At 37.3% G+C, this 15,934-nt stretch overlaps 1 protein-coding gene across 50 annotated transcripts in view; it reads right to left on the bottom strand.

Moving 5' to 3' along the window:
• gab1 (GRB2-associated binding protein 1) overlaps window positions 1–15,934 on the bottom strand; it is a 103,190-nt gene that overhangs the window by 32,209 nt on the left and 55,047 nt on the right. For 38 of the 50 annotated variants that reach the window (XR_012395895.1, XR_002456597.3, XR_002456601.3 and 35 more), the window contains 1 exon segment: window positions 6,659–6,956. Coding sequence is in view for 35 of the 50 variants with exons in the window: in XM_017353102.4 (XP_017208591.1) it covers window positions 6,659–6,956 (298 nt within the window). In the remaining 15 variants the exon portion in view is untranslated. 50 annotated transcript variants of the gene reach the window in all.

Below are 15,934 nucleotides of genomic sequence, written 5' to 3'. Positions count from 1 at the left end.
GAGCCGAGAGAAACCCTGAACACAAGATGCTAATGAAAGTGCCACTAATCCATGACGAAGTCTCAGTTTTTATGTGCCATTTAGGATAGCTTGTAAAGCCTTTTGTCTAGGTTCTTTAAAAAGAGCTGTTCTTTATCTCTGACTTTTTATTTTTATTTCCATCTCTCTTTGAACAGCCTACTCTCAAGGTCAGTGGAGTGCGACTAGCGGGGTGGTTGCACGTGCTTTTGTACAAGTCTCTCTTCAAACTCTGCTTTCAGTTATTCAGTAAAACGCACGCAAACACATCACTTGTGCGCACACACATCGACACCCACACGCACACACCCACTCACTCACTGGGTTGCATTTGACTCTCTCTAAGTGCAGGCAGCTCAAGGCTGTCAGGGCCACTTTGTCTCTTTTGGTCTCTTCACTTTTTTTTCCCATATTCCTCCGTCGCTCATTCTTCCTCCCCTCCCCGCTCTTGTTTGTCAGGCTTGCTGCTGAATCATCCGAGCATCGGAAAATCCCCCCTGCACATTTGCATTCTCAGTACCCAGTTTAATGTTGGTGGCTAATAATGACAAACACTTATGTGTCTCAACAGTTGAAGTCAGAATTATTAGCCCCCTTTGATTTTTTTTTTTTTTATCATTGTTTCCAAAAAGTTGTGTTTTGCCTATTTACATGGACATTTTGAGTAACCTATTATCCAAAAAAGCCAGGGCATCAACAATGTGTCGTGGATGAAAGGGCGCAGTTCACTTTTTGAACACCGGTGTCACCAAGAGTTATTCATTATAACTTGAGAAAGCAGAACTACAAATTTGGTTTGATTCATTAGAGTTTACTGTAAACTCCTATAAGTTTGCCCAGTGATACTTAACTACAAATGTATAAAATTAGCATTCACAACAGAATTGCTATAAATATTGAATAACAGTAAGATTAAATATAGGTTAGACGATATGCAACGTTGCTTTACTTAATAGTAGGGTTTGGAAAATTACTGCAGAGCATCATGAATATTATACCACCTGATATTCCAGGAGGCTTAACTTTTTAACTAATCAGCTGTCAATTTAAGAAGTAGGTCATGAATACTCAGTTACACGACTGAATGCTTACAAAAAGTTACCAAGCAACACACGCCTGACCAAATCAATATTCACACACTATGCCTTAATTTAACTGCAGCAGCAAGCACATTTTTTGACCCGTGTTGAAGGGAATGAAAATCAAGCAATCATAGTCTAGGTTTAAAAGTCGACAAGGCGATGTCTGAACGATGACCACAATGCAAGGTTTCACCCTCATACGATTAAAAAGTTTTCAAGCATAACACCCACTATCTCACAAGCTCAGTTTACATCGCCTTGCCCTCCTGTCAAATGCGTGTGCGGCTGAATGCACACAGCTTCTGTCTTACTGTTCTATCGTCTATAGAACACATCTTCTATCTTAATGTTGTTTTTTCTAAATGTATGAGGTTACAAATGAATGTGAGCAATTCCATATTGGATAAATGTTTATCCTTAAAGCAGGTATCAGTTAAAGCTTCGGAGATTTTAATTAAGGTGCAGTAGTAGGAATAGATTTTAGATAAAGACTTCCATGTGAAATCTTAATTTACAAAGTTTATTTTTCCTAACACACGCTGTTATTCTTTAGGTAAACAACTAAGCCATGCAAGTTAATCCACTGAAACTAAATTGTTTGTTTGAATAATTTTTAATCAAAGACTATTTGCTGTTGCATTTGGAGTGCTGGTCCTTTTCTGTTGACATCAGTTTGACAGCTTCAACCAAACTATTCTTAACCACACCCCTCTTACAGCTAGTTTGCGATGAGGAAATGAGCCTCAAAAAGAAAGCCCCTCCCCCTACTCAATATTCTGTTTCAGTTGGAAATGCATCAACAAACTAAAATAAGTCTCAGCATCTTCTGCCCCATACTTTAAAGGGGACCTATTAGGCAAAAATCGCTTTTATAAGCTTTATAATCACAATTGTTGGGCTGCAGTGTTTATAAACAGCAAATCTGTAGTGGAGAAACTATGAAAATAATCTAAATAAAAAATAAACAGCCTCTGCCAAAATAATTTCAGATTTTTTTTTATTGACATGTCATCAGAGGGAAAAAGTCCCACCTATTAGAGACTATCTCTCCCCCATTAGCATAGAGACAGCCCATAAGTAAACTATAACATTCCTTTTCTACTTCCATGAATCATATATTATCTGGATCAGTATATATTTAACATCAGTTCTCACACAAGCACCTACAGTGAGCTAATGATTATTACGATGTTACATGCTACTCGATTAGTTGAAGTAAGCTTCGCCGATAAACCATTCAGAAACTTCCTGGTGTGCACTTGTGTTGTTACTTCTTACACAGTCGGCGCTTCACTGTCCAGTTCCAACATATATGACTGAACACCACTAGTGAAGATCTTCTGACATTTTCACAGCATGAGATTGTCCTGTTTTGATTTTGCCAGTTTGCCGGAGCATGGGAACTTTAAGCTCCACCCCCTTCTCAAAAGTCATTTAATTTAAAGTAACAAACAAAAAAACTGAGCGTTTTAGCTGATACACTTTTTGGGTAATTTTAAGTTGAAATGTCACATGCACATTCTGGGGACATTAGTGATTTTTATTTTTTTTTTAATTTTGTATTGTTGGAGCTGTGACCCGGATAAGAGTGAGGTTTAGGGGGGTGAGTGTAACTGAGCCCAGCTAGTAAGTGCTGTGCAGGTAAACCTCACTCCTCTGACTTCTAAAGGTGCTCTATTGGCACACGCTAGAGGCCATGGTCTCTAGCCTCCTTGTTAGAGCAGCCAACTCCCATGCGCAAGGTTGCTGGTTTGATCCCAGCTCGGAGCGGGTTGAGAGGTGTAGGACTGGCGGGGGTTACATTGGTGCCGTGATCCGGATGGGAGTTAGGTTTGGGGGATGAGTGAGGATAGCTAGTAAGTGCTGTGCAGGTAAACCTCACTCCTCTGACCTCTAAAGTTGCTCTAGCGACAGATGCTAGAGGCCATGGTCTTTAGCCTCCTTGTTAGAGTAACCGACTCCCATGCGGAAGGTCATCGGTTCAATCCCAGCTCAAAGCAGGTTGGGTGATGTAGGTCCGTAGGGGTTACAATTGACCCTTCGCTAAGCCACACCCAAAAACCGCCACCCACCAATCGTGGCTTAGCAACTGTAGCTACATGCAGGGGCTCTGTCAAACTTTCGAGCGAGTGCATATGGATTGTGCATATCTGATAACCGGTATCCTAAAAGTTTGGATGGGATGTTGGAATTTTTTCCCTTTTCAAAACCTAAAACCCAAGAGGTGAAATGCCAGCATGGATCAAGCTGTGTGAGTGGCGCTAAGTTTTTTTTTTATATTCCTGACACATTCAGTGGTAGACCGACAGCAATAACTCACACACCTTACCCTAAACAGATCTAAACTGTGTTTCCTACAAAAACACAAAGGTGGTTATGTTTTAAAGCTGTCTTATTCCTTTTTTTCACTTGATATTGTGAGTAATGCTCCATTTAAGCCTTCGCCATAACATTAGTAATGTTAGTCATACTAATAGCGAATAGGTCATAATGACATGAGTTATTGATTCGGAAAAAAACAAATCTATTTCTAACTTTACTGAACTTCATATTTCCATCTGTTTCAAGCTACAAATATTTGAATGTACAAATCAACAGAAAAAAACCGAGATATGATCAGAAACTGAGCACTTGCGATCACACAAACACACTGACAGTAATAGGTAACTTACAGTGCATTGTTATGGGTCAATGATGCTAATATTCGGCACAAATCCATCAGTTTACCTTTTCTTTCTATGAATGAACTATGTAAAAGCACTGTCATGCGTGTTTCCTTGTCGTTTAGTAACGCTATATTTCATTGCACAACAATTAATCTATCAGGCCTTTTGGCTAAAAAAAAGAGAAACCACGGTTTCATTTGTTATTGTTAGATTATTTTTAAATGTCACCTCTTCTGCTGAGCATGAGCTAAGCTGTTGAATGGTTAGCGTATAAGGCAGCTAGGCTAAGCTAGCTTCAATTTTGATAGAATTATTCTCAAATCGGTTGCCTATTATGTTGTGAATATACCCCTGTAATGCACACTATAGTCCTTTTTTTGTCTGGCTTTCTAGGATATCTTACCTGTTTGCCAAAAATTACATTATATCCCTGGCAATTTCTGACACTGGCGCACACGCATTGAAAAAGCCGTGCCAGGCATGAAAGCTTGACAAGCATAGCGATAGTAACTAAGGATGGCAGGGCTTAGCTAGGGTCCATTGCATGGTTGTATCCCCCCTCCCCTCAGCCTGCACTCACATTGTATTTATCTTTCGAGCCTGAGCAAGCTTCCATCATCAATGATGCGACGTTCAGTTAGGATGAGAATCTGTTTTTTATTATTTGAAGTCGTTTTGGATGCAGTGACACAGTTAAATCCACCAATTTTGACACTCATAAACTTTCATGAAAGTCATCATGCTACACGTATTAGGAAGGTTTCAGCTGACAAGCAGCGAGGAAGTTTGTATGTTTAATAACTATGACAGTTTGCGCTGAAAAGAATGATTAATAAATTACTATGAAACAGACCCTTAAAAGTGACATTGTGTCTTCAGTTTCATCCTCAGACACACTTTGCACTCACAATAAAATTCCCAAAGCCCAATCTCTGGCACACCTCTTTTACCCAGCCCAAGGTGGGCCAACTGGACCACACCTGGGCGCGATTCGGGGCACTTACACAGTCAAACAGACTGGGAGATGTGGGTCAAACACACCCGGGCACGGTTCGGATAGCCTAGTGTAAGTACACTCTAAAAGCTTTCTCAGTACAAACTAATAGGGCTGTCAAAATTAATTGTTTATTCGATGCACCGTGATGCAGATATAGACAATTTTGTATCAGTTCAGCAATAGATCATAACTGATTACATAGTGATACCATTTATCTCATATGTACTATGTCGCAGTAGCTTACTATAGTGAGGGAGGCGATTGGGGGTAATTAAAATGCTCCAGTTATTTAAAAACACAGAAACTCACAATTCACTGCGTACTGTATGTGTTTGCTGGACATCCTTTCACTGACACTAAAGTTACAGCAGAAGCTCCTGTTTTATCGCGATTAAGAAAATAAAAGTAAACTATTTCTCTCTCTCTCTCTCTCTCTCTCTCTCTCTCTCTCTGTGGCCCAATTAAACTGCAGGCATGACTTTTCCTCTCCTCTCAGCTGTTACAGCAATACTTCTGGATACAGACATGAGCGTATCTGCAGAGCGAGTTTTCTCCACTGCGTCTATTATGGATCAGCTGTGATCGCCGCTGCCCTTTATCAGTGTCACTCATTGGTGAACAGCACCAGAGCATTAGAGTCAATCACAGCCCTTTCTGTTGAGCACGTGACCAAAAATAAGGGGTGTAAGAATTAGTTTGACAGGGCTCTTAAAGCAAGCGAGACATTTACAAATTTATTTATTTGCTATAAATGCTCATGTTGTTCTGTGCATCTACTTTTTAAAGGTACAGTTCAGACTGTTTTTATTAAAGGGCAAAATTGTATTACAAATAATATACAAATATAAAAATTTGAATGCATTTTTCTTGTGCAGTGAAGTAAAATATCAAATTGTGTATGGAAAGCATAGTCAATGCACCGACATATCGAATGGAACCAAATCAATGGCATAATAATCGTAACCGAACCAGTGTAGGTTCACACTTCTACTAACTAACTTAAGCATCATTTACCAAAATAGTAATTACAAGCTTTGCATCACTTCTAAAGAAGGCCACAGTGAGCCGCCAGCATCTGAGATCAATATGGCTGAACTGATAGAGACCCCAAGGTGCCACAATGAGTCAATCTCAAGGAGACACTTTAGGCATTTCGATCTTGAATTTTCAATACAGTGAATGACCATTAAGTCTATTGGGACTGTAAGAATCCATGACGCACACATTTTCAATTATACACACACAAAAAAAAAAATATTTCTTAAGTGCTGTTTAATAGAAAGAAGATTTTTTTTAACACATTTTTAAACATACTGTAATAGTTTTAATAACTAATTTCCAATAACTTATATTGTCTGAGCAATGATAAAAGAACAAGTTTTTTTATTCTAGTTTTTCGCAAAACAGTAGTATTGAGCTTTAAGTGCAATTTAAAGGTTAACTAAGTTAATTAGGTTTACTAGGCAAGTCATTTGATAAAAGTGGTTTGTTCTGTAGCTAAAAATATGTATTCAATATATATTTTTCAAGAGGGCTAATAGTATTGACCTTAAATTGTTTTAACCCAGGAATGGGAATTGAGAACCACTGAACTAAACTAAAATAACAAAATAAAATAAAATAAAACTTTCTACAGAAATAAAATAAAAATAGGAAATACTGTGACAATGTCTTTGCCTTGTTAAACATCACATAAAAAATAATTGAATTTTAAAGGAGAGCTAATCATTTTGACTGCATATATTTTATCTAGAAAAGATACGTCACATACAAAGTGAAGTGCAAAAAAGGTTAATTGTTTAAAACAATTTTTTTTTAAAGGATTTAATCTCTACGGTAAAAAAGTAACCGGTCATTCCCAACATTTTTGTTCTCTGACAAGTGGCATGATTTACCTTCTGTATCGGTGGGGTTGAAGCCACAGATTTCACAGATGTTGCGCACCCACTTGTTCATATCTTCTTCAGTTTCTGCCACCAGGTAAAAGATCCTGTCGATAGTCTTGATGTCAAAGATGAAGCTGTGCTCCAGGTCCTTCTTGTTGAAGGAGAGACCGGCGTCCACCTGCTCGCACAGGTTCAGATCGATAACGCGGATGGGCTTCTTGGCATGGTCATTCTTGTAATACTCCAGCACGTCTGGGTCTCCAGACAGCCTCCCACTGCGCAGAACAAACCATCGCTTCTTCCATGCCTGAAAACAGAAACAACAACAATTCGGCTCATGTTGTATGTACAAATCACGCATTTATAGGTCCACATGACTATGGAGAAGGCCATTATTTCATTATTCTCTTGACTGATATGTACCACTGAGACAAGCCAATTCAGTCAACACACAAAGTTAGTGAAGTTTTAAGCCACAACAATGTCACTAACAAATATGCACAATATTTCTTCAGGAAAACTACTGTGTGAGTGCTTAGTAAAAGAAAATATGCCACAAGCTAAACTTAGGACTAAACTTTTTAGTACAAAATCATGACAACCATTCACACTTTTTTTGTTAAACTGTAATGGTCAAATACTGATGTGCTTCACACCCTAGGAAATGACAAAGACCCTGAGGAAAATTACTGAGGTAACAGAAGACAAAAAAGTAAGTAAATTAAAACAATGCAAGACTTACATAACAAATGTAACAAATAGGTCTGTTAAAAGGAGTTTAGACCAAAGTTTGAGTCAACAAACAGTTCATCAGGCTGGTCTCTCTAGAATAAGCATGCTGCTATGCAATATTATTACATAAAAAGCATACACAATTAACACCAACAAACTGCAGGAAAGGCATTGTGGGATATTTCAGTCCTATAAAAGCCATTGCAAGTCTTAAGTGACACCAGATCCTGTTGATCCAGCCGCATGTATAGGACACCATGGGATCTGACCGGCTTACACTGGCAGAAATCCACTCAAAACTGTCTGGAGATACTGGGTAAATTCTGTGCAGATGCACTTTAAACTAACACCACCCAAAAGCCTGGAATGCACTCACACTAAAAGATGGAACTGACAATTACAGCTTGAATATGCATGTTTTTTTGCCATTTTAAATGAAGGGGACATGCAAATGCAAGTTTTGAATAAAAAGCAGAGTTCAAAATGTCACGGATTGAGAAAAAAGGTTGGAGGGTGGCACTTTATCTCTTTGAAAACTAGCCTACATTTAAACATCTATCAGATGGGTATGTAAAATATGGTGAGAAAACAATGTGTGAAAAGGAAAAGTATCACTCAAAAAAAAGCTATTCACACATGCCTGTCTATATATTTTCTTTTGTCCTGTTCATTGGTACATCTGGCGTTGGTTCTGACAGCTTCATTGATCATAAAGGAAACATTATTTATTTAAAGAGCCCCTATTATATGGGTTTTTGAAAAATACCTTCCATGCAGTGTGCAACACAGCACTAAGTGAATAAAAACATCCAGCTGAAGTTTAAATCTGAAAGTGCACCTTATTTAAAAATACAGCTCGTCACCTTAGAATTAACAGGTTTTATTTGACATTTTTGTCAAAATTGAGTTATTGACATATTCTTATTAAATGACAACTTATTTACATTATGGGATGTTTTTATTATAAGTTGTTCACATTTTAAGACTTTTTATTTAAAAAAAAAACAAATGTTACACACATACTGTTTGCTATGGAATGCAAAAACTTTGAAGCTCAATATCTCAAAATCATTCAGAAAGCAGATAAAACCTTATAATTCCAAGGTGACAAGTTTTTTTTAATAAAAAGATTTGACTCAGAGTCATTTAAATGATTTTTTGTCTGTTCGTATCGACGTCGACACGGAACAATACCAAATATGAAGTGCTAGATCCAGTAAAACATGAACGAGCCTTTCTCTTCAAACGCAAGCAGAGTGCGGGTGTGTGTGGTACTGATCATGACTGAAGATGAGTGAACGATCTGGTGATTAATGCAATAATCTACCCTGCAACAGGAGATCTGTCAGCCATTTGATAAAGGAAGTATCAGAAATGACTACTGATGTATGGAACTTTGTCAAAGCTTGACCGGAAGTTTATCAGTACACAGTTTATGGATTAGTTTCTTCTTCCAGTCCACAAGTGTAAGTGCGATTAAAATGGTTGCCTCCTTGTTTACTCTAGCTTGCAAAATACATATTTAATTGTGTTTTGTTACTTGTAATCACTCCACGTGGCTTGTACTGTATCTGGTTAACTCTTTAAATTCATATATTCCTTCTAAAGCCATGTTGAAAATGTGACGTGTGCCGCTTTACTGATTTAAATGTGTTTGTGAGCTTGCAATCCTTTGCGGTTTGTTATTGCTATAGCCACCGTCAGCAGTTCCTAAACATGTGCGGTGGTCAAGTTTTAAAATAATTCAGCTTTTGCTATTGGGTGGATTAATACTGAATGTGTGTCACTGTTTTTACTTATGGTTAAGAATAGAGCAATATGCTGGTGTTCAACAGCATTGCTTTAATGCACTCCTGCATTGGGTTAAGACATATACTTTGCATGCATTCTGACTACTTAAACAATGTTGATGAGCCATGGTGGGCGTTTTTCTCCGTCTAGTGCTGAATGCAGTAGACCAATCCCAACATACTGGGTCACTGAACCAATCAGCCCAGATAAGCATTGCGCTAAGGAGTTTGGGGACAAATGAATTGCTGAACAAATCATATGGAATACGTTGGAATAATCAGGTAAAAATAAATGCATATTAAAAGACAATGAAAGTGTTTTTGGACTTTGCATGCATATCAGCCTGTTGTTGGAGACCAACAAAACAAGGGGCTCTTTAAAAACAAAACTTGCAGTTAAATATGAAAACAATATCAGTTTTCATGCTAATACGCTACTATAAAGACAATGTTAAGTTGGTGACTTAATTTAGTTAATTCATAAAGAGAAACAAATAATTTTAGAAAAACAAAAAAATTAAACAAACAAATAAACATATAGTGACTTATGAATATTATTTAGACATTATGAAACAAAATGTAACTTGACTGAAATAATGTCAAGTACTTTCACTCAAATTCCATTATAGAGAAACTGAAAATAGGTAAGCTTTAAAAAAAATACAATGAAAAGCTAAATAAAAATATATTAAAATGCCAAAATTCAGTATTGAAGTATATTTGATCACTGTCATATCTTAAAACAATCAGTCTACAGATGCTGAATTGTGATTTAACTAGTTAAGTATTTGTGCACCACTATATTGGGTGAGTAATTGGTTAATAGTTGTTCATTAGTTTGTACATAGCCCTAGAACAATTTGCAATATAAAGACCTAATACAGCTAATCTGCCCACAGAAAAAATCCAACTACAGAAAAAAAAAATGATTTGCCTTTACACTTTGCCATTAGCCAGTGTCTTAAATGAGATTAGGAAATTAACCCTGAGGAAAAGATCATAGGCTTCTGTCATTAAACCGCCAGACTGCCAGGAATGCTCAATCTGTGTTGTTGTTTATTTTTTACCATCAGGTTTGGAGGGGATTAACAACGCTGTACTTTACCCCCTCTCACCCCTCTCAGCTGTTTTTCCATCCACAGGGTTCTCTTTGTTAGAGAGCCAAGCTCTGGCCCTTTGGATATCACCCCACCACACGGCAACAGACCCTCCATGCCAAACCAAACACACACACACAACATGACACTCAACAACTGATCAGTGGGATGGACCTAATTGTATGTGACCTAAATTTCCCAATCAAGCATCATGCATGCAGTATAGTATGTTTGGAAAGCTCCTCTTCACTTGAATATTCTTGCCATGTATTTTCAAGATACTTTTAGCTTAAATGAACTTAAAGTTGCTAGAAAAGCAAAGTTGTGGGTTTGATTCCCATAGAAAGCATGAGCTGATTAAAAATGTGTAGATTGTACGCAACATAAATAAATTTGGTTAAAAATGTCTGGTAATGCGTCAAAGGAAATGGAAGGTTAGATAATAAAATATATAAAACACGTCAGAAAGAGTCTGACTGTGCTACAATTAACAGCATTAGCTTTGCTTCTCTGCTATGGTTAAACCAACATAGAGGCCTCTTAGATTCTGCCTGCCACTTCAAAACAAAGCACTCACAGCTCATATTACACAGATAGTGTGTGTGTGTGTGTGTGTGTGTGTGTGTGTGTGTGTGTGTGTGTGTGTGTGTGTGTGTGTGTGTGTGTGTGTGTGTGTGTGTATGAGTGTGTATGTTTACTGGCAGGAGAGCCTCGACTAACCTGTCACACAGATCATCTTACGTGAATACAGCGACACAGAGGGAACACAAGGTTTTCCAGAGAAGCTTCAATCAACAGTAAACATTCAAAAGTCAAACAAGAAAAATGCTGAAGAGTTTTGCCAACAATATGAGAGGGTAAACATTTAGAGACACAGGAAAAACTATTTAAGGGTCAATGACATTATGCTTGTTTTTTGTTTAAATCTAAAATCAATTGAATCAATGAAGAGTTCAGATGCAAAAACATCTAAATGCAGCTTGATATTTTCTTTTCTTAGACTCTTGTGTGTAGGCTCTGAAATTTTGCTTTTATAGTGACGAATAAGTTCTTTCCATTGCCTTTAATGTGAAATAACTGAACATAAACATAGGAGGCTGAGAGAAATGTTCATTTTATGAGAAAATTTCAGATGGCATTTGGAGGTTTTTGCATCTTCATATATATTATTTCAAATTTCATTAAGTATTATAAAAATTAAAACATAATTCAAGCATTTCATGTTGTTGTTTCGCCAAATAATCTTTCTGTGAACACTTAAATAAACATAAATAAATAATCCAAACAAACAATATAAAGATTCTCAGTGATGGGTTGCAGCTAGAAGGTCATCCACTGCCTAAAACATATGCTGGATAAGTTGGCGGTTCATTTTGCTGTGAGAACCCCTGATTAATAAAGGGGCTAAGCCAAAAAGAAAATGAATGAATGAACATTATAAAGATAATTTTAAATCAAATGAAAGGTTCTATGGATGTTTTGAATTATTCTTGAAACCATTAATGTCTGATTTTCTTTTATGTTTTCACTGCAAAATAAACATAAAAATATTGCAAACATTTGAAAATTCTGTATCAGAATAATGTGATGTGATCAACAAAGTCAAATGATATCACCAACATACAGAAATATGCACAGAGTAAAACCAGAAATCATACAGAAGAGTTTCTGAAGACCCTCATGACTTTGTCAAGGTCAGCAAGTTCTTAAAGAATCTAATAATTTGATCTACTTGTGACTTGGCAAAGCAAGTTGAAAATCTCTTTAAAATCTTCTTTTTTTATTTGAATTATGAATTATTCATTAGTACACTGAAACTTATATTAAACCGTTTTAAAACGATGATTAAAACATTCAAAGTGTATGAAAAACTATATTCATTTGACTTTATAGCTACATTATCAAAGTTACTCAATTTTAAATATAAAGAAAAGATATAGAACCACTTATATATATTTAAATTTTATATATTTAAAACCACAAGGGTTGGATTACTAAGACTTGGCATATGCATAGTTTTTACTTTTATTAATGACTTGTATCTTATATGTTGTGACTGGCACAAACAAAACTATTCTTTTAAAGAGGCAGAATAAAAAAGCTATTATTATTATTATTATTATTATTATTATTATTATTATTATTATTATTATTATTATTATTATTATTATTATATTAATATTATTACTTAATTTTAAGGATTCTGGCAGCTCCAGACCAGAAATCTGAATGTAATAAAAGGTCACGCTTATTTCATTTTTGAAGAAGTGATGAAGTCTTCATTTTGGAGGAAAGATGCCAAGATGAGTGAGCCATTAACATCACTCTCCCATTTGTTCACTAAATGAGGGAGCGAGAGAGAGAGAGAGAGAGAGAGAGAGAGATCTCTCTCTCTCACGCATTTACAACTGCTGCTGCTATCTATCTGACACACTCGCCTTTGTTGGTAAAGATGTCCTCGTTTCAGACAAAAAAGGAAGAAAAAAAACACCCACATGACACCAATCCAGCCACCGTGCTCTGGTTTTGTAAAACACCAAACCTACCTTGAGTCCTGGCTCCTGAATGCAGCACAGGCACAGAGAGTGCACTGTTTAGCCACCTGTTGTGAGCGTCTGTTCCATTTAGTTTAATGTCAGAAAGCCAGTAGGAGCACATAAATCCAACGACTCAGAGATGAAGCATGATCTGAGGTAAAGCACACACGAGATGCTTTGTCTCAGAGTGGCCACAGCTGACCACCTTTAAATCCTGTAGACATCCAAACGGAGCCTTTTGCAAAAGTCAAGTCCACCAATTTTCAATAGAAGTCCATTAAGTCCACTTCCCCAAAGTCCTTCAGCTCCAACAGAAGTACGTAAAATGAATGTGTTTGTGTATAAGGAGGGAGAGGGAGTGGGGACAGGGTGGGACGAAACTGAAGAGGCCCCTCCAAGTGTGGCAGCTGTCTGCCTCACACACACATACACACACACACACACGCACAAGTGTGATGCATACAGAGGCATAGGGCAATAGTGTCACTGCCTTGACTTAACAGAGATGCCATTGAGGGCTAAACTATAGGGGAATGCCATCCGAAATGAATCACTTACTGGTCAGTCTCTCAGCGGATAATTGACGTAATCAGGCACAGCGATGGAACAGACAGAAAGAAATAATGTTTCAAAAAAATGCCAGACCACAAGCTGCTGCTGTCAGAGCGAAACAGCATGGCTTGCATAGGCTGCCAGTGCATTCAAATTCATTTCTGTCATGCCTAAAATTCCAAATGTGTTACCCTGCATGGTATTTTAGATGAGGTGCACAATCAGACTGGCTTTCCGAAACATATAGACATGTAGACATGCAGAGTGTTTGTGCTTCTCCAGTTCACAACATGCTTTCCTATTGTTGGAGCTGTTGTTGATTATTACACAACTTTTTGGAATATGTGCTTTTGGCTGCCTGGTCAACTGAAGTGATAACATTTTTTATTGCACTATTTGACATTAAAAAAAAGGAAAACTGGTAACAAACACTTTTTGGGTGATTTTTTTCTTCAGCAGAACATTCTAACTGAGGCTGAAACCGTAGTCCTTGGTGGTTCATACATTACGTAAAATTGATACAGTGGCTCCTGACAAAACACTCAAACAATCAGTTTGTGCAAGAAACTAAACATTAAATATATAACACTGCATTTAAACCATTATTTTCAAATACAGAGCCTGAGATACAGGGTCAGACGTCAAGTACGGTTCACAAACTACTCATTCTTTCAGACCAGTCCTTTTTTTAGAGAACCAGATGAACCAGTTCACCAAAATCAACTGAAGCTAATGAAATATGCTTATGGCAGTCTACAAGTTACTCGATTAATACTCACTTTCAGACATTTTCAATTAAATCCCAAAATTATCTTCAATTAAATCCGCTAAAATCCTGGCATATGTTTCTGATGCCATTCTATGTCATTCAGCTTTTCAATTTCTTCAACAGCAATTAAAATGGTGAAATGTTTGTTTACTAGCATATACACAAAATATGCTTTAGTTAAAAACATGTATTTCACATCTTTGTTGGGCAATTTGGTGACATAAGTGAAGTTTAATTTATTAAACTAATTTCGAGAGGAGTACGTACTCATGATTAAACCCCATATATATCTCCTCCTTTTCCACTTACAACTATCTTCGTCTTGAAGAATCCCCCCTCCTCCCCCCTCTTCCACCTTTATCCAAAATAGGTAGCTCGGCGGCCCAGCAGCAATACCAATAGCTCCGGCTACCTACTGAGCTTCTGGTATCTCTGCGCGGCGCTAGCCTGCAGTTCTTTCTCACACACAAAAAAAAAAAAAACCTTTCTCCGCATCATAGACCTCTTAAACCTACGACTAAAATTAGTCGTCTCGCTCTCAGGAAGTTCACCTTGGCTAGCTGCGGGGGAGTTTTGAGATCGCCCTGAGCTCAATCTCCCTTCGCCCCACAAAGAGAGGGAGCCCTGGACTCGAGGAATGCCTTGAGCTCAGGGCTCTCTCCCGGGACAGCATGCCAAAGGAGCGTTTGTAAGTCATGAGCTAAGTGTGAACTCTTGAATTTTGTATATGCGAAATGGGAAACAGGAAGTGCATTACTAACTTGAACCATCCTTCTCTATTAGCCTGAGGTTTTCAATAATATTTTAAAGAGACAGTTCATCCAAAAATGAAAATTCTGTCATTATTTATCCACACATATGTCCTACTAAACCCCTGAGACATTCATTCATCTTTGGAACAACGGTCAGCAACAGTTACAAAACATTCAAAAGTCAAGAAAAGAACGAAAAAGCATTCCATTTGTCTTTAGTCATTTAATCCAATTTTCTGATGTTATGAAAATACTTCTGCACACAAACAAATGATTTCATTCAACAGTTTCTTTATTTAGTGTCAGATCAGGCTGTGCATTGATGAGAGTGTAGTATGCATGTTAAATTTTGATATACCAAACAGATTACTACATCAGAAGTATCATATATATTGAGTGTTTTAAGATTGTATAATATAAAAGAAATAAAAACCTGTTGACATCTTGTAATTTCTGTTGCTGATTTCAAATGATGTAAGGATTCACCATGAATATGTGATGATTCTAATGGGTAGAAATGTTAAACGAATCGAGATAAATGTTTTGAACAGAGGGGGCGCTGTGTTTGCAGGCGCAAACTCACTTTACCTGCACATCAGCAGTGAGCAAGAGAAGGGGCAAACTAAAATGACAGCGGTGCAGTGTGCCAGACAAAACAACAAACTGTGTGCAAATACTGACGTTTACTTACACTAATAAAACAATAAATATGATGCACATAAACTGTCAGCACAGTGAAAAACTACTGTCACAGACGACTATACTCAAAAAACCTATTATTAAGCCAAACCACGCAGACCAGATGATTTGCAGCTCTGCTTGCTCCGACGAGTGCTACAGAGATCACACAGAGCATCAGTGTTTTCATAGTGAAAGTGTGAAGATGTTTTTCAGACTGAAAGAAAAAATTGTTATGTTACAGAAGCAGGTATTAGATTATTCACCTTAACAATCATGTTCAACTCCTGTCTCTGTCCTGCTACATAATTAGTCGTTTTATAAACATTTTTTAAGCCAGTGGCCAGTCCCCTGGAGCAGAGGGCCCACTGACCTCCT

The sequence above is a fragment of the Danio rerio genome, chromosome 1 (assembly GCF_049306965.1).
Source record: "Danio rerio strain Tuebingen ecotype United States chromosome 1, GRCz12tu, whole genome shotgun sequence".
NCBI lineage: Eukaryota > Metazoa > Chordata > Actinopteri > Cypriniformes > Danionidae > Danio > Danio rerio.
This window is presented reverse-complemented; position numbering and strand designations above follow the sequence as displayed.